The sequence below is a fragment of the Helianthus annuus genome, chromosome 7 (assembly GCF_002127325.2).
Source record: "Helianthus annuus cultivar XRQ/B chromosome 7, HanXRQr2.0-SUNRISE, whole genome shotgun sequence".
In the NCBI taxonomy this organism is placed as follows: domain Eukaryota; kingdom Viridiplantae; phylum Streptophyta; class Magnoliopsida; order Asterales; family Asteraceae; genus Helianthus; species Helianthus annuus.
This window is the reverse complement of record NC_035439.2, coordinates 40,759,579-40,787,074: the sequence shown is the minus strand read 5'-3', so window position 1 is coordinate 40,787,074 and position 27,496 is coordinate 40,759,579. Positions and strand designations below refer to the sequence as shown.

At 42.1% G+C, this 27,496-nt stretch overlaps 1 protein-coding gene across 1 annotated transcript in view; it reads right to left on the bottom strand.

Moving 5' to 3' along the window:
- Positions 1-7,280: 7,280 nt before the first annotated feature.
- Positions 7,281-27,496, bottom strand: part of LOC110939549 (calphotin-like) — a 33,681-nt gene continuing 13,465 nt past the window's right edge. The window contains exon 4 of the mRNA XM_022181106.2: positions 7,281-7,798. Within this exon, the coding sequence (XP_022036798.2) occupies positions 7,281-7,798 (518 nt within the window). The remainder of the gene's footprint in view (positions 7,799-27,496) is intronic.

Here is a 27,496-nt window from a genome sequence, read left to right as displayed (position 1 = left end):
CTTCGGGCATGCGTTATTGATTTCGGCAACGGCTGGGAAAAGCACCTCCCTTTGGTGGAGTTCTCATACAATAACAGTTATCACACCAGCATACAAGCCGCTCCATTCGAGGCATTGTACGGACGTAAATGCCGGTCACCTCTCTGTTGGGCAGAGGTGGGGGATAGTCAGATCACGGGTCCGGAGATTGTAGTGGACGCCACGGAAAAGATTGCACAAATACGACAACGCATGGCGGCAGCACGCGACCGTCAGAAAGCCTACGCGGACAAGCGTAGGAAGCCTTTGGAATTTCAGGTCGGGGACCGGGTTTTACTTAAAGTCTCGCCCTGGAAGGGTGTGGTCCGTTTTGGCAAACGGGGCAAACTAAATCTGCGGTACGTCGGACCATTCGAAATCATAGAGAAGATTGGCAAAGTGGCATACAAGCTAAACCTACCAGCTGAACTCGGTGCAGTTCACAATGTCTTTCACGTGTCAAATCTGAAGAAATGACTGTCAGATGAGACCCTCATAGTTCCTTTTAAGGAACTCACTATCGATGAGCAGTTGCAGTTCGTCGAGGAGCCAATTGAAATCACGGATCGGGATGTTAAGGTCCTCAAAAACAAGAGAATCCCTCTTGTTCGAGTTCGTTGGAACTCCCGTCGTGGCCCAGAGTACACCTGGGAACGCGAAGACCAGATGACAGAAAAGTACCCCCAGTTATTCGGAACCAATGCAACCACTACTGAGGCTGAAGCTACTACTACGGAATTTCGGGACGAAATTCCAGACCAACGGGGGGAGGATGTGACACCCCAGGAAAGTCAGTGAACGATACAACTTACCTAGCTTCCTCAGTTAGTGCGTACCAAATTTCGGGACGAAATTTCTTTTTAGTTGGGGATAATGTGACAACTCGTACTTTAGACCTATCTTGTGTAACGTTATATAATTATGTGAACTTGGTTTTATTGAATGTTATGCTGGATATTATGTGCATGTTTGTATGTTATTGAACGTTGTGTTAATCGAGCCCAAACCACACAACCCACACACGACCGCACAAGCTCATTCGGGCTTTATTCCTTGCACACGAATCAACGGGCAGCCCAAGAGAGGGTTCGGCCCACTCTCCTCATACGCATAACACATGAGATGGTTGTAACCATCTCACATTTTTACCAAACACCATTACACACACAAGTTCACAAACCCTAGCTTCTCATTCTCTCTCTCAAACCGACGGCAACAACCCTTTGGCGATCGAAGATCATTCCTTGTTCGGATCACCCTTGTTCACTCGAGACCTCACTTGTTTCAATCCTCTAACCCGGTTAGTATATGTTTACCGATTTCATGCTTGGTGATGTTGATGATATAATCGGTTAGTTTATATTAGATGATGTTGTGATTGTTTTGATTGTATATGTTTACATTAGGGTTATGCATGCTAGTAAACGATGGAAAAATTATGCACACGAAATTCGGTTATGCGTATATAGGTTGATGTTCATATAAATGGATAGATTATTGTTCATGTGAATATTGTTCATGTTGATTGGGTTAGGGTTCATACGAGTTCTTGATGTGATGGCCTGTTTGATCGATATTAGGTTAACCGTATGTTTGGATATTGTGTTGATTGATCTATTTTTCGAAATTGCCAAGATGTTTGCTGATATTTAGGAATTGATTGAGCTTCAAAAGATGGAAATCTGTTACACGTTGTCTCGACCAGGGTTGCGAGTTGAGAACCCTCAGTCTCGACTCGAGACCACCTTATCAACACAAACAACACAAACCGAGACCACGGTTGCGGGTCCGGTTGCGACTCGAGACCGTGTGATCTCGACCTGATCATGACAACCCGAGACCTGCATTTGCGAGTCCCGTTGCGACTCGAGACCTGACTCGTGACCACCTAGTCTCGAGTGATTTACGCACAAGTCGAGACCTCCTTTGTTGCGACTCGAGATCCCTAGTCTCGACTCGAGACCAGGTACACATGCACACTGTTTGGACTTGCACTGTCACGAGCCCAATTGATTGGGCCGGATACTTGAACTTGTTACGTGTCTGCTATTGGACTGCTATGAATACTTGTGCATGCCATGATTATAATTGCCACAATACGTGTAGAACCTATGTGCTATATTCGAATACGAACCTGACTTGTATGATAACCATGCTAGGACGTGGTTTATTACTATATAGCTTAACCGAACTTTGTGTATCTGCCGAGCAAATCCAAGGTGAGTTCACACTCTTACCAAGGCATGGGATTCCCGGGGTGTTGGGAATGGGATTGAAAGGATAAGGTTGAATAGATTCATACGGATACCATTACTAGACTACCATACCATCGTCCTCGGTTGTGCAGGATAATACGTAAAACCTACGTATACCTAAGTTACTCACTGTCCTCAGGTTGCGAAGGACACCCTTCCACGGTGAAACCTTCAATAAAACCATATCTCCCACCTCAAATTCCAAAGGTTTCCTTCTTCGGTCCGCGTAACACTTTTGTCGATCACGAGCCACTTTGATGCGCTCTCGGATCTGTGCAATCTTGTCTGTCGTTTCCTGGACCAATTCCGGACCAACCAGTTGTCTATCACCCGCGCCAGCCCAACAAATCGGTGATCGACACTTGCGTCCGTAGAGAGCTTCGAACGGTGCGGCTTGAATACTTGCATGATAACTGTTATTGTATGAAAATTCAACCAATGGTAGGTGAGTATCCCAACTTCCACCTAAATCCATTACGCAAGCTCGCAGCATGTCTTCTAATGTCTGGATTGTTCGTTCGCTCTGTCCATCTGTTTGCGGGTGAAACGTTGTACTTAGATTCAACTGAGAACCAAATGCTTCCTGAAAAGATTGCCAAATCCTAGACACGAATATTCCATCTCTATCAGAGATGATTGAGAGAGGTACTCCATGTTGTGCAATGATCTCTCTCATGTATATCTCAGCTAGTTTACTCGTGTTGTCGTTTTCCCTGATTGGCAAGAAGTGCGCAGATTTCGTTAAACGGTCTACTATTACCCAAATCGTATCGTGGCCCTTGGGCGTCCTTGGCAATTTTGTTATGAAGTCCATTGAAATTTGTTCCCATTTCCATTTGGGTATTTCAGGTTGCTGCAGTAGACCTGAGGGCTTCTGGTATTCGGCTTTCACTTTGGCGCAAGTTAAACATTTACCAACGTATACCGCAACATCACCTTTCATCCTTGGCCACCAATAGAAATCCTTAATATCTTGGTACATCTTATCCGCTCCTGGATGAATCGAGTACCGTGACTTGTGAGCTTCATCGAAAATAACCTTTCTCAATCCACCAAACAAAGGAACCCAAATTCGTTTCATGAAGCATAAAGTTCCTTCCTCATTTGGTACGAACTGCTTCTCCCTCCCACGGAGATACTCGTCCTCAATATTCCTTTCTTTGAGAGCTTCTCTCTGTGCGGCACGAATGCACAATGAGAGGTCTATCTGGACAATCATTTCCAAAGCTCTAACCCTTATGGGCTTGATCCTTTCCTTCCGACTTAGGGCATCGGCGACCACGTTCGCCTTCCCTGGATGATACTTGATTTCACAGTCGTAGTCGTTCAATAGCTCTACCCAGCGTCTTTACCTCATGTTGAGCTCCTTTTGATTGAAAATGTGCTGCAGGCTCTTATGATCAGTGAAGATTGTACATCGCGTACCATACAAATAATGTTGCCAGATTTTTAACGCAAATACCACCGCGCCTAACTCCAAGTCGTGCGTGGTATAATTTTTCTCGTGGACCTTCAACTGGCGAGAAGCATATGCTATAACTTTCTGTCGCTGCATCAACATGCAACCCAAACCTTGACGCGAGGCATCACAATATACCACGAAGTCGTCCGTTCCTTCGGGTAGTGATAAGATCAGTGCATTACAAAGCTTGTTCTACAACAACTGAAACGCTTCTTCTTGTTTGACTCCTCAATCAAACTTCTTGTCTTTCTGCGTGAGGGAGGTCAAAGGTTGAGCGATTTTTGAGAAATCCTCAATGAACCTTCGATAGTAACCAGCCAAACCTAAGAACTGTCGAATCTCGGTTGGCGTCCTTGGAGTCTCCCAGTTCTTTATCGCTTCGATCTTTGTGGGATCCACATGGATTCCATTTCCATTAGCCACATGTCCAATAAATTGGACTTCGCGTAACCAGAACTCGCACTTCGAGAACTTGGCATACAATTTCTCCTTTTTAAGTAGCTCCAAAATGGCTCTTAAATGTTGTTCGCGCTCATCCTTCGTCTTCGAGTAGATCAAAATGTCATCGATGAACACAATCACAAACTTGTCAAGGTACGACTTACAAACTCTGTTCATCTAATCCATAAAAACGTCTAGCGCATTTATCAACCCAAACGGCATCACCAGAAACTCGTAATGTCCATATCGAGTTCTAAAAGCAGTCCTGGGAATACTTTCCTCTTGAATCCTTAACTGATGATATCATGATCGTAGATCGATCTTTGAATAGAAACTTGAACCTTGCAACTGGTCGAATAGGTCATCAATTCTCGGCAGAGGATATCTATTCCTGATTCTCAACTTGTTCAGTTCCCGGTAATCGATACACATGCAGAAACTACCATCCTTCTTCTTGACAAACAAAATTGGAGCTCCCCAAGGTGAGAAGCTTGGTCTGATGAATCCCTTGTCTAACAACTCCTGAAGTTGCGTCGACAACTCCTGCATCTCTGAAGGCGCAAGTCGGTAGGGTCCCTTAGCCACAGGCGCGGCGCCTGGACTAAGTCAATGTGGAACTCAACTTGTCTTTGCGACAGTAATCCTGGCAAGTCTTCTGGAAAGACTTTAGGATACTCTTTTACGACTGGAATGTCTTCGATCTTTGGCTCAACGGCTTCTTTATCCACGATGTGTGCCAAGAAGGTAACACATCCCTTCTGTAAACACTTTCTAGCTTTCAGACAGCTAATGATCCTCAGAGGCGTATCGCGCTTTTCTCCATGAACTACGGTCGTCTCTCCATCTTCTATTGGGATGCGGATGGTCTTTTCATGACAAACAATCTCGGCTTTGTTGCTTGACAACCAATCCATTCCTACCACCACGTCGAAACTTCCCAATTTAACTGGTAGTAAATCTAGCGTAAACTCGTGTCCTCCCAGTTCTATTACGCATCCTCTGATGACTTCATTCGCTTCAACTAGCTTTCCATTAGCCAGTTCAATTGAGTACGGAATATCTAACTTACTAGCGGTTAACCCAAGCATATCCTTAAATTCTAACGATACAAAGCTATAGTCAGCACAAGTATCAAATAGAGCAGATGCAAAGCGTTGGTTTATAGGGAACGTACCAGTGACAACGTTTGGATCCTGGCGCGCTTCCCTTGCACCAATGTTGAATACCCTCCCACAAGCTTGATTCAGTTTTGGGCATTCCCTCTTAAAGTGTCCAATATCTCCACAATTGAAACATCCTGGTCCCCGACCATTACCATTTCCATTTCCGCATTGAGTGTTGTTTTGGTTGCGATTTCCACTCCCAGCTTAGTTCGCAACATTCCCACGGTTTCCATTTCCGCCATTTCCTCCTTGTACCATAACCTCGATTACCACCATGCCCAGCACCAGTTCCGGCCCAACACGTATCCTTCTAGTGGCCGTTCTTCCCACATGACTCGCATTTCCTCAATCTACATTGGCCAGAATGATGGCGCTGGCACGTATCACACTTGGGCAGAGTGCCCATATAACCCTTCCCTTTGTTTTCGACACCGGTTGTGGCTCTGGCCCGTGTGCTTGACTCACCCTTCTTGCTCACGTTGCTGGTACCTTGCTCGAAGTTGGAAAATTTCCGTTTGTTTTCACCAGACGACTCCACATGAGTCTCCTTCTTCTTCGGTTCCGAAACTGAAAACTTGTTCAATCTAATGGCTTCCTCAGTAAGTGCCACACTGAGATCGATGGCTTCCGTGATCGTAGCAGGCTTGAACGTGGTAACCATGCTCATGATCTTGGGGGGGGGCAATCCCCAGATAAAGAGCTCAACACGTTTAAATTCGGGCGTGACCATGTACGGCACCACGTGGGACATATTCTGCAATCTTAGAACCTTCCATCCTTAGGTGCCAGAACTCAGTCTCTAGCTTCTGTATTTCAGCTCGCGAGCAGTACTTCTTCCTCATGAGCTCTTTCAGCTCAGCCCAGGTTAACGCATAAGTCGCCGCTTCTCCCAATGTTTGCACTTGCAGATTCCACCACGATAGGGCACCATCAAGAAACAGCCCTGAGATGTAGGTCACTTGTTGCTCGGGAGCACACTTGCTCATCCTGAGGACAGAGTCTGTCTTTTCAGCCCACCTGACAAACGCAACAGCACCTCCAGTGCCGTCAAAATTTACGGGCTTACAGTCGAGGAATTGCTTGTAGGTGCACCCTGCACATACGTTAGAATTTACAAATGGTATTAGCGGATGTGCTAGAAATATCCAAATGTATCGTAATATATCTCAAGCGACTTAACATTACCATTGCGTGGATTGTTATTGCCATTATTGTTCGAGATATTTCCGCTTGTTTCTGCATGGGAGGCCGCATACTGAGCTATAGCCGCGACAATTATCCCTTGGAGTTCCGCCTCAGTAGTGGGCATGCGCGCATCGCGTCGTGGAGGCATCTTCTAAAAGATGATCATGTAGGTCAGGTCATAGTAAGTATAATAAATATGCATATATAGTGACATCCATCAATCACATAACATCCCATGTTAATATATAAAACAAATAATTCAACAAAGCATATAGTAAGAACGTTGCCATTGGCCTTTCATTAATCATGACCACCATATTGTTTTTACACGTTTTACAGTACATCACATATCAAAATAAGATCATGAGGTTACATCACCCCCAAAATTACAAACCTGTCTACACAAATCATGTACAAAAGCGTGGTCCTCCAAAAAGTCTTCACAAGCTGGTCCAATCGCGACTTTCTCACCAAAATGATCTACCTGCATCAAACCAAAAATATCTATGCTAATGGCGGAGGAGGAGGAGGAGGAAAATAAGAGAAAAGCAACCGGCGCATGTGCACCCAATCCTCCTCTAAGGCACGAATGACGTGCAGCAAATAGGCAATCTGCTGCTCAGATGTAAGGAAACGAACATCCAAATTGGGTGGAAGTGGAAGGGGGGTGTGCGGTGCAGCAAAAGGAGTTTGACAGTGGCATGGAGGACGTGGAGCTCTCTCTAACTCCTGAATGCGACGACTAAGCACGTCCTGCTATAGCTGAAGAGAGATGAGTATATCCTCTGTCGTGTACCCCACATGATAAGGGTGGTACGGGTCTGACAACGGCATAACATTGGGCGAAGACCACAGAAACGGCTCGCCCGACGGTACGAAAGATGGTGCAGTATGAGGGAACTGGGACATAAACGGTACTGATGACGGTACAGGTGGAACAGAAACAGGTGGCTGCCTCGATGAACCCTCCCCAGGACGAGGTGGCGGTATGTCCTGGAGGAATGTGATGGGAAGATCAGTGCGATGGGCGTCAGTGGTGTGTGGGTGGAATAGTGGAATCTCAGAAGGTGCGGAAACAGGTGCTACAGGAGGAGTGACGGGTAGCACAAACGGTGGGTAGTCATCATCCTCGATCGACGCATTACGGGTGTCAGCATAACGAGGATCAATGTGAGAAGCAAACGGTGCATGGTCAGCATGCACAGGGGCTGAAACAGGTACTACCGGTGCAACAATGGGTGCATCAATAACAGGTGTTGGACTGTGTTCCGACCCTAAACAGTCAGTTGAGAACGTTCAACTTCACATACAAAGGCGGAATCAATGCACATGAAGTTACACAGCTTTTCCTTTTCAATTCCTTCTCTTTTATTGCTTTCTAATTCAATTTTGACAGAGTTTGGTTACACAAGCAATGATCTAGTTCCGCTCCAACGTACTGAATGAAGGATCTGGTTTCGCTCCAAATGCCTATATATAGTCCCTGTGGTTTCGCTTATACGGCATGACACATAAGCGAAACTACCTAAGTGACACATGAGCGAAACCCTAATGACAAATGAGCAGAACTACTTCTAACCTATGTACACAAAAGCGAAACTACAACATTAAGACCTAATTTGACTTTCAAGCTCCTATGTTGACCTATCTTGACCTAAGACATAATGCAGACGTAGTCAACAGACTCCCCCTTGGATATTGACGAAGTCTTCAGCTCCGAGTCTTCAGTCTTGGTCTTTTCTCCAACTCTCTGTCTTCTCATCATAAGCACTCTATCTTCACATGCTTCAGGATCACTACCTGACTCTAACTTCCATCTTCCCTTCGACTGTTGATCCAGACTCCCCCTTTCACAAACCCCCCCTCTCAATATGGTAGAATCTCAGGTCTTGTTATGGTTCAAACTTTGACAGTTAGCTTCCGTTGGGAATAATGAAGTCCAAAAACCTGTTACTCAACCAATAACATTACAAACTATCTTTTTCAACAATAAATCACAAACTTAATCAGCTTTAGAAATCCACTTAAGTATTCAGGTCCAAGTTAATGACCCTGATTACTCAATTAATCTACCAAGTCCAACTTAATGACCTTGGTTGATCTTTTGACGAATCAAACTGATTTTAAAACAACAATTTTCACAGTTTCCTGAAAAATGTAACAAGCGTCAAACTAATGAACTTGTTTTAAGTTTGAAAACATCTCAAACTCTGACAAAGTAAGCTCTCCTCATTCTTCAGCTCAGAACTTTTCCTGCGTCTGCTTCAATCTTCGAGAATCCAACGATTAACTCTCCACTTTGGTTTGTCAAAAATAAAGCAGAAATAAAATCTTTTTGGATTTTATAAAGTGTTCTAAACTAAGAAATGAAATACAAAAAACTTAAATTGCAGAAAGTAAACAAAGTAAACTATATACAAATTTATTTTTGGCGAGCGTGTCAGGGAATCATATCAGCTTTTTCAGACACATTACTAGTACCGTTAAGCTTCATTACATACTATGACTTAAACAATTCACCTCGATTATCGATATACTGATCCATCTTAACTTCTCACACCAATTTTAATCTTTTCAGGATATGAATTATGTCACACCCCCAAAAATCCACCTGCGGAGTATCACCGCTTGGGAGCGTGACTGACCAGGATCAAGCCACCAATCATATCGAACATGTAGTTAATGTCAAGTATAATAAATGTAAACCAATTATTCAATACGATTGATGTTCCAACAAAACATAATTTAAGTAGCGGAAGCGTAATAATGATATCCAATGTATGTAAATAGTTCAAGTGTTGTAAGTATAACGTAACATCCACGATCCAATCTCCACAACGACTTGCTCCTCCCTGTGCAAGCTCCATATGTACCTAATGTCCTGCAAGGCATGCAGCAGAGAGTCAACAACTAGTTGAGCGAGTTCACAGTTAACAGTTCAGTAATAGTATAGCGTGAGTAGTAGTATGTTCGTTCGTTATGTCATGTATCGTATTAGTTTCCATCGCGGCCTCACAGGCATGTGTGCGAAGATTAGGTTCGTTAGTTCGCGACCGTAGTCTTTACCGACCAGGGTGTGTGCGAAGACAATTGATCAGTTCGTTCGCGACCATAGTCTTTACCGACCAGGGTGTGTGCGAAGGCAGTTGAGTAGTTCGTTCGCGACCATAGTCTTTACCAACCAGGGTGTGTGCGAAGGCAGTTCGACAAGTATCATTTAAGCATGCACAAACAATCATCCAACCCATTCCCACCCTGGGAACCCATGCCCTGGCTGTGTGAACTCACCTTGGTTTGCTCGGTATGTTATTGCTTCTAGAGTTTGTTAATCGTCTAAGTCCGTTACCCACGACCTAGGATGTTTTGCACATGATTCGGTGTAAGTATATAGATTCAATTAGGGTTTGCATCTCTTCGGATCAAACAATCACATACGATATCATATCATTCTGTAGCAAGCAGTATCATTCAGTAACATGCAGCATCTTATGTTCACATACTGGTGAGGTATAGTAGTGTGTTGTTTCTCATACAGATTTCTGAACTTAGTATCAACGTGACACAGTCTTTTCAAGCATTAAACAGTGAATTATGAGAACGTATATTTAGAGTTCAGACAACACATCATGCGTATGAAATTCGAGTGCATAAATATCATTCAAGACTTAACAGATCCCACAACATTTAACATACAGTTCAAGCTTCATATAATCATTCACAAATTCATGCACCTCTCAAAACTCAGACAAACTCACAACCATAAAACTCGGTCTACATAACCATTCAATAAATTCGGTCTACATAGCCATTCAATAAATTCGGTCTACATAGCCATTCAATAAACTCGGTCCCTTGGTGTGGCTTTAAAAGTCGGACAAGGGGGAAACTCCCCTTTTAAACTCGGACATAGGTGGGGGGGGGGGGTATGAGGTTTAAAACTCGGACCTTGTGAGCCTTTGAAACTCGGATCACACACATACATGGCATTAAACTCAGACCCTCATCAGTTTCCTTAAACTCGGACCCTCATAAGGTTCATTAAACTCGGACATGATGATCTTTCATAAACTCAGACCTTGCACAAGTTAATAAAGTTCGGACCATCATGCTTGTATTAAACTCGGACACCAGGTTATCCAGTCAAAAGAAAAACTCGGATCCCCTCTTTATAAAAAAAAACTCGGACATGGGTTCATTAAGAAACTCGGGCATAAATACATTATATTATATTCTTGACACTACACATGAATAGCCGCCTATATCTATTGCTAGCTCACACGGGATTGGGCCGATAACATTACGCTACTCTTGATTGGGCAGCCAATAAAAGTGGTGGGCATGTGGGTTTTGGATTAGAGCTTGACTTTGATGGGCAGCCGACATACAAAGGGGTTCAGAATTACCACATCACACATCATCAACAATCATTACTTTATGCAGCCTATGCACTATCAATTCACAAGTAATCCCACAAATCAAATGGTCCAATGAAAGAGATTTCCTTAATATCAATTGTCGGCCACTTTACCTTATGTTTCATCCACACTTGTCAACTATGTATTATTAGTTCAAGGCTATATTCACTGTTATCGGTTCCATTATTATCAAAGGAATCATTTAGTCAATTCATTTATATGTAACATCTAAAATAGCAAATTATTGGAAGACCAAAATCAACAGCTTATTAATAAGTCATCAATGGCCGACAAGTCGTCAATCACCTTAAGAGATCATTGGACCAACTTATGGCATGTAATAAAGAATATAAAACACATCATCAGATTACCAAGTTTCTTATCATACTAATCAATTAAATAAATTGCAAAATCATATCATCGTCAAATCCCGCATATGTGTACACATGATTCGAAATAACATGAAAGCTTAACAACCATAATCACATAACAGTTGGCACATGATGACGACAGATAGTTCATGATAATTTAAATCAATTAATTATTAATATTTGATTTACTAACCCCAAACAGGAGAACGATGTGTCGGTTGGCGCAAGGTACTTCGGAGTCTTAAGATTGCCGTCGAGTTTCAAGGGTAGCGAGAGGGGGTGAAGAGTGATTAGGGTTTTGCTAATTAGGTTTTGTGTTAGGATTAATAGCTAAACATCCCAAGTCGATCATCACTGGGCCGAAGCCCATGTGCTTTTCGTTGGCCCCTTAGTAGACGAGGACTCTTAGTGTTTTCGTGAAGTGTGTTTTCGTGAGGTGTGTGGGTGTTTGACAAAAGTTCCATCTTTTTATTAAGTGTACTAACATTAAACATACAAAACATATATCCGTTAACACACTTACATTGCACACCCAACACATATAAGAGCACACTAATATATACAATATAACAAGCGCAATACGACTTAACAATTTACGAACGTGTACAGTGGTGAAACAAACAAGACAGCTTAACAATTAGTGCGCAATTAATGCGAAGATGGAAATCTTGGAAATTCGAGTTGTCACATTATCCCCAACTTAAAAGAAATTTCGTCCCGAAATTTGGTACGCACTCACTGAGGAAGCTAGGTAAGCTGTATTGTTCACTGGTTTTCCTGGGGTGTCACATCATCCCCCCGTTGATTTGGAATTTCGTCCCGAAATTCAGTAGTAGTAGCTTCTGCCTCAGTAGTGGTTGCACGGTTTTCGAATAACTGGGGGTACTTTTCTTTCATTTGATCTTCGCGTTCCCAGGTGTACTCTGGGCCACGTCGGGAGTTCCAACGAACTCGGACAAGAGGGATTCTCTCGTGTTTGAGGACCTTAAAATCCCGGTCCGTGATTTCAACTGGCTCCTCGACGAACTGCAACCGCTCGTCGATAGTGAGTTCCTTAAAGGAACTGTGAGGGTCTCATCTGACAGGCACTTCTTCAGATTCGACACGTGAAATACATTGTGAACTGCCCCGAGTTCAGCTGGTAGGTTCAATCGGTAGGCTACTGGTCCTAGTCTTTCTATAATCTCAAATGGTCCGACATATCGCTGATTAAGTTCGCCTTGTTCGCCGAAACGAACCACACCCTTCCAGGGTGAGACTTTAAGTATTACCCGGTCCCCGACCTGAAATTCCAGTGGCTTCTTACGCTTATCCGCGTAGGCTTTCTGACGGTCGCGTGCTGCCGCCATGCGTTGTCGTATCTGTGCAATTCGTTCAGTAGCGTCAACTACCATTTCTGGGCCTGTAATCTAACTATCCCCCACCTCTGCCCAACCGAGGGGTGACCGGCATTTACGTCCGTACAATGCCTCGAATGGAGCGACTTGAATGCTGGTGTAATAACTGTTATTATACGAGAACTCCACCAAAGGGAGATGCTTTTCCCAGCCGTTGCCGAAATCAATAACACATGCCCGAAGCATGTCTTCAAGAGTTTGTATTGTGCGCTCAGACTGCCCATCCGTCTGAGGATGATATGCTGTGCTCATGTCTAAACGAGAGCCAAACGCTCTGTGCATCGCTTGCCATAGCTCTGACGTGAATCGTGCATCGCGATCCGAAATGATGGAGATGGGCAACCCGTGCCTTGAAACTACTTCTTTAAGATAGATGTATGCGAGAGTGGAGAACTTATCCGTTTCCTTTGTAACCAGGAAGTGTGCAGACTTGGTGAGTCGATCCACGATCACCCATATAGTATCAGTCCCACACTGGGATCTAGGTAAGCCCGAAACGAAATTCCTGGAAATTTCTTCCCATTTCCACTGTGGTATCCTGGTTTGCTGAAGTAGGCCTGAGGGTTTCTGGTACTCTGTCTTGACTCTCGCACAAGTCAAACATTTGCAATGTGGGCCTTCATGCTAGGCCACCAATATGTAGTTCTAATGTCGTGGTACATTTTATCCGACCCTGGATGTACCGAGTAACAAGACCTGTGTGTTTCGTCCATAACAAGCTCACGTAAACCGCCATAGAGTGGGACCCAAATACGTCCCGCTACACAGTAGGTGCCGTCTTCCTTTTGTTCTAATCGTTGCCTCGAGCCGCGTAAGACTTCAGCCTTGACGTTTTCTGGTTTCAATGCTTCTGCCTGAGCATTTCGTATCCGTGCAGGAAGATCAGACTAAATAGTAAGCTGTAGCGCTCGCACGCGCCGAGGTAAAGTGTCTTTCCGACTGAGGGCATCAGCCACAACGTTGGCTTTGCCTGGATGGTACTTGATAGCGCATTCGTAATCGTTCAGTAATTCAACCCATCGCCGTTGACGCATGTTCAAATCCTTCTGCTTAAGAATATGCTCGAGACTCCTGTGATCGGTATAAATCGTGCACCTGGTACCGTACAGGTAGTGTCGCCATATCTTAAGCGCGAAAACAACAGCTCCCAGCTCTAAATCGTGCGTCGTGTAGTTCCGTTCATAAGTCTTGAGTTGCCGCGAAGCGTAAGCAATATACCTTATCCTGTAGTTTCCATCCCTGTTCACCACATGGCCTAGGAAATGGACTTCACGAAGCCAGAAGTCGCATTTTGAAAGCTTTGCGTACAGTTGCTCCTTTCGAAGAAGTTCCAAGATAAAACGTAAGTGCTGCTCGTGCTCCTCCTGACTCTCGGGGTAGAGCAGAATGTCGTCGATGAACACAACGACGAACTTGTCAAGATAGGGTTTGCACACCCTGTTCATAAGGTCCATAAATGCGGCAGATGCGCTCAATGATATCAAACCATCCATCATATCAAACATAAAGTATAGTAGTCAAAATAATTCGTAAAACCCAATACAATTGATGTTCAAACCAAACTTTGTTTGAGTAACGGAAACATAATAATGAAAACCCAAAATAAGTTATAAGTTCAAATATCGTTCATTGCGTCTCCTCCTCCTAACACGAAAACTCGACCTCTTGCCTCGTTGCCATTGTTGTTGTTGTTTCCCCCGTTGTTGTTGTTGTTCCCGTTGCCCTGGTTATTGTTGTGGTTCTGATTCTGGTTCAACTGAGGACAATCGCGTTTGTAATGACCTTCTGCCCCACACTGGAAACATCCCCGATTTCCACGCTGTGGTTGTTGCTGCTGGTTCTGTGGAGCTGGCGGTGGGAGTTGCTGGTTCTGATTTGCTGGCCGAGAGCTCCTACAATCCTTAGCCTCATGACCCATCTTGAGGCATCTTTGACATTGTTCCCTGTGACATCTTCCACTGTGGTGTTTGTTGCACTTATTACACAGTGGGTGAATTCCCCGATATCCACCCTGCCCCTGACTGCCAGATGATTGCTGACTCGAATTCTGGTAGTCATTTGTCTTGCGCTGCTGAGACTGAACAGAAACTGATCCCTTGCTGGAATCCCCCTCCCATTTCCTCTTGTTGTCACTGGGAGTAGCAGAAGTGGTGACAGCAGTAATGGTAGCCTTGACACGTTTTGGCAGTTTGTTCTGATCCACTGCCTGATCTGTAATGCGGTGAGCGAGGCGCTGAATTTCCTGGATGTTGTCGAGGTTAGCCGAGGTAACGTGGCTCTGTATTTCTGGTGCCAAACCCTTGAGATACAACTCAATACGCTTGTATGGAGGGTCCACCATAGTTGGACACAGCACGGCCAGCTCATTTGACCGTTTAGTATACGCTTCAATCTCTGATCCAACCATTTTCAGATTATACAGCTCGTCTTCCAGTTTGTGAATATCTTCACGCGTACAATACTCTCTCTTGATAAGTTCCTTAAAATCGTTCCAGGGTGTGGCGTTAGCAGCTGCCAACCCCAGAATTTGCACCTGCGCGTTCCACCAGGTTAGCGCTATTCCCTCCAAGGTGCCAGTTGCATACTTAACCTTGCGAGCCTCAGGGCACTCACACATCTCGAATACCGACTCTAGCTTTTCGAACCAATGGAGGAGTCCAACTGCTCCCTCCGTGCCACTGAAAGAGTTTGGACGACAGTCCATGAAGTTCTTGAAAGTGCAGACAGGCTGCTGCGCGTGTTGACCTGCTTGAGCAGCTGCAAGTGCCGCAGCAACTTGAGTTTGAACGAAAGCCTCTAGCTGGGCTTGTGTCATGCTAATTCTTCCAGACATGATCTTCATAGTAAAAGTAACGTAAATGAGAGTGGTTCGCGAGTAGGGCGATGACAGAAAAGTGTAAGCACGTAGGTGTTCTCAAGCAATAACAAGTAGTGAGCAAAGTAATGTAAGCATACTACGAGCAAAGTTCTATGCAGTTCTAGCATGTAGGCAATAAACATAAACCTTATTACCTAGTATGTCGAGTCTTGCACGTGGAGCGAAGCGTCGTTGTGGATCGTTGAGAGCACTGTTCTGGTTATAGTCTGGTTTTAATAAAAACGTTTTCCCATATTAAAACCAAGTTCTCTATAACCAATGGCTCTGATACCAATCTGTCACACCCCCAAAAATCCACCTGCGGAGTATCACCGCTTGGGAGCGTGACTGACCAGGATCAAGCCACCAATCATATCGAACATGTAGTTAATGTCAAGTATAATAAATGTAAACCAATTATTCAATACGATTGATGTTCCAACAAAACATAATTTAAGTAGCGGAAGCGTAATAATGATATCCAATGTATGTAAATAGTTCAAGTGTTGTAAGTATAACGTAACATCCACGATCCAATCTCCACAACGACTTGCTCCTCCCTGTGCAAGCTCCATATGTACCTAATGTCCTGCAAGGCATGCAGCAGAGAGTCAACAACTAGTTGAGCGAGTTCACAGTTAACAGTTCAGTAATAGTATAGCGTGAGTAGTAGTATGTTCGTTCGTTATGTCATGTATCGTATTAGTTTCCATCGCGGCCTCACAGGCATGTGTGCGAAGATTAGGTTCGTTAGTTCGCGACCGTAGTCTTTACCGACCAGGGTGTGTGCGAAGACAATTGATCAGTTCGTTCGCGACCATAGTCTTTACCGACCAGGGTGTGTGCGAAGGCAGTTGAGTAGTTCGTTCGCGACCATAGTCTTTACCAACCAGGGTGTGTGCGAAGGCAGTTCGACAAGTATCATTTAAGCATGCACAAACAATCATCCAACCCATTCCCACCCTGGGAACCCATGCCCTGGCTGTGTGAACTCACCTTGGTTTGCTCGGTATGTTATTGCTTCTAGAGTTTGTTAATCGTCTAAGTCCGTTACCCACGACCTAGGATGTTTTGCACATGATTCGGTGTAAGTATATAGATTCAATTAGGGTTTGCATCTCTTCGGATCAAACAATCACATACGATATCATATCATTCTGTAGCAAGCAGTATCATTCAGTAACATGCAGCATCTTATGTTCACATACTGGTGAGGTATAGTAGTGTGTTGTTTCTCATACAGATTTCTGAACTTAGTATCAACGTGACACAGTCTTTTCAAGCATTAAACAGTGAATTATGAGAACGTATATTTAGAGTTCAGACAACACATCATGCGTATGAAATTCGAGTGCATAAATATCATTCAAGACTTAACAGATCCCACAACATTTAACATACAGTTCAAGCTTCATATAATCATTCACAAATTCATGCACCTCTCAAAACTCAGACAAACTCACAACCATAAAACTCGGTCTACATAACCATTCAATAAATTCGGTCTACATAGCCATTCAATAAATTCGGTCTACATAGCCATTCAATAAACTCGGTCCCTTGGTGTGGCTTTAAAAGTCGGACAAGGGGGAAACTCCCCTTTTAAACTCGGACATAGGTGGGGGGGGGGGGTATGAGGTTTAAAACTCGGACCTTGTGAGCCTTTGAAACTCGGATCACACACATACATGGCATTAAACTCAGACCCTCATCAGTTTCCTTAAACTCGGACCCTCATAAGGTTCATTAAACTCGGACATGATGATCTTTCATAAACTCAGACCTTGCACAAGTTAATAAAGTTCGGACCATCATGCTTGTATTAAACTCGGACACCAGGTTATCCAGTCAAAAGAAAAACTCGGATCCCCTCTTTATAAAAAAAAACTCGGACATGGGTTCATTAAGAAACTCGGGCATAAATACATTATATTATATTCTTGACACTACACATGAATAGCCGCCTATATCTATTGCTAGCTCACACGGGATTGGGCCGATAACATTACGCTACTCTTGATTGGGCAGCCAATAAAAGTGGTGGGCATGTGGGTTTTGGATTAGAGCTTGACTTTGATGGGCAGCCGACATACAAAGGGGTTCAGAATTACCACATCACACATCATCAACAATCATTACTTTATGCAGCCTATGCACTATCAATTCACAAGTAATCCCACAAATCAAATGGTCCAATGAAAGAGATTTCCTTAATATCAATTGTCGGCCACTTTACCTTATGTTTCATCCACACTTGTCAACTATGTATTATTAGTTCAAGGCTATATTCACTGTTATCGGTTCCATTATTATCAAAGGAATCATTTAGTCAATTCATTTATATGTAACATCTAAAATAGCAAATTATTGGAAGACCAAAATCAACAGCTTATTAATAAGTCATCAATGGCCGACAAGTCGTCAATCACCTTAAGAGATCATTGGACCAACTTATGGCATGTAATAAAGAATATAAAACACATCATCAGATTACCAAGTTTCTTATCATACTAATCAATTAAATAAATTGCAAAATCATATCATCGTCAAATCCCGCATATGTGTACACATGATTCGAAATAACATGAAAGCTTAACAACCATAATCACATAACAGTTGGCACATGATGACGACAGATAGTTCATGATAATTTAAATCAATTAATTATTAATATTTGATTTACTAACCCCAAACAGGAGAACGATGTGTCGGTTGGCGCAAGGTACTTCGGAGTCTTAAGATTGCCGTCGAGTTTCAAGGGTAGCGAGAGGGGGTGAAGAGTGATTAGGGTTTTGCTAATTAGGTTTTGTGTTAGGATTAATAGCTAAACATCCCAAGTCGATCATCACTGGGCCGAAGCCCATGTGCTTTTCGTTGGCCCCTTAGTAGACGAGGACTCTTAGTGTTTTCGTGAAGTGTGTTTTCGTGAGGTGTGTGGGTGTTTGACAAAAGTTCCATCTTTTTATTAAGTGTACTAACATTAAACATACAAAACATATATCCGTTAACACACTTACATTGCACACCCAACACATATAAGAGCACACTAATATATACAATATAACAAGCGCAATACGACTTAACAATTTACGAACGTGTACAGTGGTGAAACAAACAAGACAGCTTAACAATTAGTGCGCAATTAATGCGAAGATGGAAATCTTGGAAATTCGAGTTGTCACAAATTAGATATCTTATGAACTTAGCTCATTCATGTGTCCCACCTCTTGAATATACTCCCGTATCAAGAATCCCAGATATTCAGTCTTACAGGTGAGTATACCACAAATGATATCTGTAAGGGGTTAAATGCGAGGGCCATGAGAGCTCAGGTTAATACTTCCGTATACACAGAGAGATGACGGCTTCGACTTTCTGGTGTGTCCCCTTTAGAGGATCTTTTAGTTACAACAGCAGTGACTATCAATTTTATTGTTTCATCAGCTTGTTGAGGGCGATGCTATATTTCAAGCATTTGCAGAAAGTATTATTCGGGGACTAGGTCAGTACTTCCATACAGCAGAAGTCCCGGAATAATACCCCAGATATCACTGAGTATAAAGACCTAGTATCTCAGAATATGGGACCTTTCAAACGAGATTTCAGGGGTTACCTATATATCCAAGTAGCGTTCCCCACGAATTTCACAAGTTTGAAATTTTAGGTTTATATCCTGAATAAATCTACTAAATGTGCGAAAACCTATCGACACATCATTAGTGAGACTGTTTAACTCATTTAATCTTTACAATTCTTTAGCATACTATAATTGTCTAGCTGATGTACTATCACTTTCCCTTTTTACACAAGCTCTTTTTCAGATTTTATCATGTTTTTGTACTTTTGCATTTTTTTACTGTTTTTGTATTTTCTGAAAATAAACTATATACATCTATCTACTCCCCCTAAATACCAAAACAAGTATAAAATCGACAAACCATTGCAGATTGTTTCTCATCTTCATCCGCAATAGTACTCTCATCAACGCCAATAATGCCATTCGACACCGAAAGAAGCTTCATACCATTCAGTTTTAACAAATATTTAAACCGATTTTTATCAAAAGCTTTGGTATGTAAATCAGCTTTCTGTTTGTCAGTGTGGATTTTCTCAATTCGTATCAACTTTTTCTCGAAGCAATCGCGAATAAAGTGATGACGAATTTCTATATGTTTAGTTTTAGCGTGATGTACTGGATTCTTTGTTATATTTATTGCGGCCTCATTATCAACAAAAAGAGGTGTGTTAAGAAACTGCAAACCGTAGTCGCGCATCTGTTGCTGTATCCACAAGATCTGAGAGCAGCAACTGCTACAGAAACGTACTCCGCTTCACATGTAGATAACGCCACAGACGTTTGTTTCTTACACTGCCAGGTAACCAATCTAGGTCCAAAGAACTGGCATCCTGCAGTTGTTGATTTGGTATTGACTTTGCAGCATCCGAAATCCGAATCGGAATACCCTTCGAGCGTAAAGTCGCCTTTTCTAGGATACCACAACCCCAATGTAGGAGTTCCTTTCAGGTAGCGTAATATTCTCTTCAGAATAATCATGTGCGAAGCTCTCGGGTTAGATTAATATCTTGTTGCGAGGCACGTGGGGTACATGATATCAGGACGTGAAGCAGTTAGATACATCAAAGAACCTATCATGGAACGGTAGAACGTTTGATCAGCCTTGTCTCCAGTGAGATCTGGATGAATCCCATGATTTGTTGCAAGTGGGGTAGCAGCTGGAGTAGAACTTGACATTCCAAATTTCTCTAGAATATCATGCACGTACTTCGTTTGGTGAATGAAAATTCCCAGGTAGTTGTTCAACTTGTAGTCCCAGAAAGAATTTCATCTCCCCCATTGATGACATTTCGAATTTTTGCTTCATCACCTGTTCGAAATCTTTGCACAATTTCTCATTCATTGACCCAAAAATTATATCGTCTACATAAATCTGAACTATCAGAAGATGACCGTCGACCTTTTTGGTGAAGAGAGTGGCATCCACTTTTCCACGTATGAAACTGTTGGCTAGTAGGTGTTGAGACAAAGTCTCGTACCAAGCTCTCGGGTCCTGGTGTAAACCATACAGCGCTTTGTCCAATAAGTAGACCTTGTTTTTGTGGATTGGATCGGTAAAGCCCGGCGGCTGACCGACATAAACCTCCTCTTTGACCTTCCCATAAAGAAACGCCAATTTTACATCCAACTGATAAACTTTGAAATTCTTCCAAGACGCAAATGCAAGGAAAATTCTGATAGCCTCTAGTCGTGCCACAGTAGCATAAACTTCTATAAAATCAATCCCTTCCTGTTGACTAAAGCCCTGAACAACGAGTCGAGCTTTGTTCCTTACAACAAATCCTCTGTCGTCTCTCTTGCACTTAAATACCCATTTTGAATTAATTTTCCTTTGACCATCCGGTAAATCCACTAACTTCCACACTCCCAACTTTTCAAACTGACTCAACTCTTCTTGCATTTCAATGACCCAAGAGTCTTCAGTAAGCGCCTCTTTATACGGTCTCGGTTCGATCTGCGAGATAAAACAACTTAATGAAAACTCAGTTTGTAAAGGTGCTACTGTAGAATAAAAACATGTTAAGCCCTGGTCTATTTGACGTCTCGTGCGAACGCCTGAATGCAATTCTCCTATGATCAACTCCTCTGGATGATAAGAAAGAGTTCGCGGCATCACTTCGCTTGGAACATCTACAGCACCTTCCAGATTAGTAACATTTTGATTTGCACTTTGTTCACCAACTTGGTTTATTTGACTTGAATCCTGAATCTGCTCCCCCTCAGAATCTGAATCTCCATGATCAAAGATCGGCATGTTCTCAGATTCCTGATTATCATTTTCAACCGACTGATTATCTTGAGCAACTTCATTCAGTTGGATATCATCGTGTTCACCAGCATTACTCGGACCTGCTTCATCATCATTTGAAGTTTCCCGTGGTCGTCTTGAATACTCAGCTGGGAACCTTTGTTGTGACTCGTATTCACGCAAAATATCCAATTCATCAAAGAAATCTTCTTCTTCTTCTTCCATCATGTTAAAAGATTCCCACAACTTGTCCTAATGATATCTCCATGAATCTCCTGGACTTTGTGGCGGCATAGTATAACCTTGACATTCAACATTTGCAGCTTCAACAATCCGCTTCTCACTTGGAATGAAGACACGGCACGTAGGACTTGAATATCCAACAAATATACCCTCAATGCACTTCGGACCAAACTTTCCATAAGGCTCTATAACTGTACAGGGTGACCCGAACGGTTCTAGATACTTCAAATCCGGTTTGCGATTATTGATCAGCTCAAAGCATGTTTTGTTGAACTTTTTAACAGTGAGAACCCTGTTGAGCGTATAGCATGCGGCGGAAACAGCTTCAGCCCAAAAATTAATTGGTAATTTCGAATCTGGGAGCATAGTTCTGGCCGTCTCGATTACCGTCCGATTTTTGCGTTCTGCGACTCCATTCTGCTATGGAGTGTACGGAGCACTAAACTCATGCAATATACCTCTTTCATCACAAAATTCTTCCATTCTGCTGTTCTTGAATTCAGTACCATTATCACTTCGAATTCGTTTGATACGCCTCTGGTACAGATTCTCTATCTTCTTGAACAACGCCATTAAACTGTCAAACGTTTCGTCTTTCGTCTTTAAGAAAGAAACCCACGAAAATCTGGAATAATCATCAGTAACCACAAGACAATATTTATCTCCCTTAATGCTCTTGACATTCACCGGACCAAACAAATCCATGTGAAGTCTCTCCAGGGGTCTTGAGACTGAATTGACTTGCTTTGTAGGGTGTGACTTTTTCTTCTGCTTGCCTTTTACACAGCTAATGCACTCCCCTTCCAGATGAAAACCTTTGACATGAACTCCTGTAACCAAATCGTTATGCACCAAATGATTCATTTTTCTAAGATGTATATGCCCCATCTTCCGGTGCCACAATCTCGATTCTTTCTCAAGTGCTCTGGACACGAAACAATGAGCCTGACCCGTGGTTGTAGTAGCTACACTCATATCCAACACGTACAGATCATTAACTCTCGGTGCCCGCATGATAATCCATTCCTCAGGGATAACAAATCCTGGTTTCAAGATCAAACATTCTTTATCAGTGAAGTGAGTGGTATACATCCTGTCACAGATCTGCGAGATACTCAGCAGATTGTTCTCCAGCTCAGCAATGTAGTTAACTCTCTCAAACGTCACAATCCCATTGGATAACGTTCCTTCACCAATAATCCTTCCTCCTTGATTACCCGCAAAACCTACGTATGCTCCATTTATGTTTCTGACATCATACAGCAACGCGGTCTTCCCTGTCATATGTCTTGAAGCTCCACTATCCATGATCCATCTGGATACAAGTTTTAGAAGATCCTGCACATAACAAACTTTGACTTAACCAACTTCAATAAAGATGCCGATTCATGCTTCGCGATCAAGGAAGCTCCGGCAATTCAAACTTGCTTAGTCAAACATGGTGTCCACCCAGGCCTCATCAGCCTTAGGTGTAACCTTGACCGTTTTAACTCTCGCAACTTGAATTTTAAAGTTTTCAGCCTTTAGAGGTGGAAAATTTGCATCATAATCAACTTGAATTGATTCCTCAGAAGGTGAAATCTTTTTCTCAGTTTTGGGTTTCCAAACTTGTTGAGATAATGCAACCCGTTTATAAAATTTATCATTTTTAGTTACCAACTTCTTTACAGGTTCATTTTGCACTTTGACATTGTCATTTTTCACACTCTTTTTCTCAACAATGATTGGTGCTTTACCCTTCACATCAACTTTCTTCTGTTGAGTCTTCACAGTTTCAGTCTTAGGCTTCACGTTGGTACACTTTAGTGTAATGTGACCAACTTGATTACATCTAAAGCATGTTCGAGTATCAGCCACTCGACTTGTGCCTTCAGAATGAGCCTGTGAAGCTCTCTTTTCAAAGAACTCTTTATTTGATTTTGAAAAAATTTCTTTCTCTTCATCAGCAAGTGAACTTGAACTGTTCACAAACTTTTTCTTTTCAACAAACCTTTTGTTTGGAACATTTCTTTTCTGATACGACTTACCCCCCTGATAACCACCCGACCAATTATTTCGATTCTTGTTGTTATTACAAAAAGGCGGTGGATTAAAAGATTTCTTGTTGTAAACTTTTTCTTTCTCAAAACTCATTTTTCTCTTTGGTTGACTCAGATTGTTCACTTCTGACAACTCAACTTCGACCAACTTGAAAACATTTGTCAATTTGTTCATGTTTACATTATCAATTGGAAACTCTGAATCCGAAACCAACTTATCTGAACCCAACATCTTGTACATGACAAAATTTGATTCTTCATTTAAGTTGTTCTTGGACTTTTGTTTCGGAATGTATTTGTCCAAGAAACACCCATCTTCCTCAGTAGTGTCACTATCCGTTTTTAACACATTTTCAACAACACCTTTTACAATATCATTTTGGACACTATCGTCATTGGAAGATGTGAACGTGACATCAATGTTCTCCGAAAGTTTAACTTCACTTTCTTCCTCAATTTCAACCAACCCTGATTGCTTTTTCATGTAATTATCCAAAATCGGCGGTGGAACTCTATGAAAACCCACCCCGGTTCCATCAGAATACACGTCTTCGCCAGCTTTGTTTTTGCCAATGGGTTTTGGAACAATGTGTTGCAAAACAAAGCTTGCGGAGCTGTAACTATTAAGCTCCAACTGGATTCGCTCGTTTTCGATTTCAGCTTCTTGAAATTTAAGTTTCAGTTTAGCGATTTCATCCAGTTGTTTGTTGATTGATTCTTCTTTTACTCTCAGCACTGCTTTTAGATGAACGTTTTCTTTATGTGTTTTACCATTACGATCATCACTATCTTTCATTGTGCTTTTGAGTTTTTCAAACTTTTCAGAAATCTGACGGTTTTCAAGAATTAACTTTTCATTTTCCTTTTTAACTTTTTCATGATCAATTTTATCATTTTCAATTTGGCTATTTAATTCTCTTATCCGTTCAGTTGAAGCTTTAACTGTTTTGTCATGATCAAGGATTTGATTCTCAACACTTCTGACTTTTGCTGTCAGATCTTCAACTTTCTTACCGTTGAGATACGTGACAGTATTACAAAATTTGCACTCTTTGTTGCAATTTTTGCAATCAACATTTCCATCAATTTGTTTACATGACGCATTTGTTGACAAGTTTGAACTGACCTGGCTTTTTGACTCAGACACGGAGTTAGAATCTACCTCAAGTGCCTTAGCAGCCAGCACTTTGTCAGCCATTTTTCCCAGGTTCTCTGCAGTCAACTCCTGCGTTGTGTCAATAACCCCAGTATCAATCTTCTTTGACTTCTCGTTTCTTCTTTCTCCTTTTTCTCTTTCTCTTCTTTCTCCTTTTTCTCTTTCTCTTCTTTCTCTTTCTCGTCTACAGTTCCCCACCACTTATTCTGCCAATAGTCATCTTCTTCTTTGTACTCCTTGATTATGGCTTCGATATCAAGCGTTTTATCATTGATTGCAATATTTCCATATGGATCAAGATAACACTCCCTTTCCGGATCCCATCTTCTCGCTCTCCTTGCTTCCAGATAGATACCAGAAATTCTAATGATTCTGTTTTCAGCCAACACTTTTCTGTATCTATACTTCTGCTCTTCAGTTCGGTTATCTTTCCAAGGAATAGGTTCGTCGTTTTTCGCCATGAATGCGTAACCAACCGCATCTTCTTCCGGTAGAACTTCTTTACTCGAATCATACCCTTCATCATCATAAATCACCGCAAGGGCTCTAGATTTCTCTTTGTTATCTTCAACCTGCTTCAATCTAGGCGGCTCGGATTTATTCTGGTGATAAATCGCCTTCTTGTAGTAATCATCTCTGAAAGGGTTCTCCGACTCATCAGCATATGCGTTTCTGCATTCTCGCTTGAAGTGACCTTTCTGCTTACACTTGAAGCATGTCACTTTGGATTTATTGAACCCCAGCTTGGTAGATGGACCACCAATTGTCTTCCTGCCGGTAATTTCCATGAAACGTTGTGCCCGACGAAGAGCACTGGCCATAGCCCAACGAATATCGATCAGCTCCATTTCTTCAGGATCTATCTGATCATAATCTTCCTTCGTTAAGTTGGTGTTGCCTATCTTCCCAGCTACTAACCCTTCATATGATTCCAACACCGATGCTAGGAAGATCATCTGCTGTTTGGCCGACTCCTCATCAAAATTCTGAGCATTCTTCTAGTCTATTGCAATGTTGCATTGAAAACGATTCTTTGCATCAGAATGACTTGCAGATGATGAAGATCCACTATGATAACCACAGTGATTTCCACTGCTTTGACCACTTTGACTTTCTTTGCTTGCTGTGGACACGTTCTCAGTAGTAAACGCAGTCTTGGGAGAAGTTGCTTTTGGCATCATGCTTTTTGGATAATACAAATCCAAATTCTGCTGATAAGATGAGTGATTGACTTTGTATGTCTTTTTCAGTTCCAGCTCGTGACTTTCAAGTCTCTCAATCAACAAATCCACAGTCAACTTTGAAAGCTCTATAGTATTTTTCAGCATCAGCGCATAATATCTCCAATCCATCTCGTCAGGCAATGAATCGAACAGTTTGTCGATAAGCTCATCCTCAGGATATTTGATATCATCTCTTGCTAATTCCAGCTTCAGATGACCAAACCTTTCTATCATTTTACAGACTGACTCATTCTTTAAACAGCTAAACATATCAAATTCTTTCCTAAGAAGTTTCTTTTTACTTTTCACAATTTCAGCACTTCCTAGACATTCCGTTTCTAGCTTTTTCCAGAGATCTTTTGCATTTGAATAATCGATCAATGAGATTATGTCTTCTCGGACGGACTGGAATAACAAAGCTACACATTTTTGCTCAGCCACAAATATTTCAATCTCCTCAGCTGATGTTAAAGTTTCACCATTTTTGTTTCCATCTTGATAACCAGTTTTCAGACTCCTCCAGCTGGGAAATGTGAATGCCATCAACCAATCTTCAAACTTTCTTGACCACCTACCGTATTCCTCGATAGCCATTAGCTTTGGAGGTTTATTGAATGTTCCAAAGGCATTTTCCGATTCCCAAGCTTCCTTTTTCTTCACATTCGACGGATTCTCATTGTTTTTGCTTGTAGATGAATCGTCTCCCGAACTTCCAGAAAAAGCATACAAGTCGCTAAACGGGTTCAAAAATATATCATCCATTTTGAGTATACCTGCAAAATCAGCAAACACTTAGAAAAATTTTCGAGATTTTGAAAAACAGTGACAAAAGAGCGAAATATCAGCTTGACAGATAAGCGAAACCACTCTTGACAGAAAAGCGAAACCAAACTTGTCCGTATAAGCGAAAGTGGTTATGACCAAATAAGCAAAGCTATATTGTTCGAATGAGCGAAACACCTAGATGTCACTATGAGCGAAACTACCAAGTCTGTATGAGCGAAACTATGTGTAATTTCGAGCGAAACCTTCGAGCGAAACTTGGTATTCCGAGCGAAACTAGAGATGTCCGAATAAGCGGAACTAGATTTTTAACTGATTTTTACCATTTTTAAGCCGTGTTTTAACCTGAATCTTTCTAGGGTTTGTTAATTGTATATTTCACACGTTATACTCAAAAAACAGGCCATTTCAACCGTAGGAACCAGCTCAAATCGATAAAGTATGAGAGAAAGTGAGTAGAAATGAGAGAATTCTGTAGAATCAAGTTGTAGTAGTATGAACTCCTCGTCCTGAGCTCTGATACCACTTGTTGGACCGTGTTCCGACCCTAAACAGTCAGTTGAGAACGTTCATCTTCACATACAAAGGCGGAATCAATGCACATGAGGTTACACAGCTTTTCCTTTTCAATTCCTTCTCTTTTATTGCTTTCTGATTCAATTT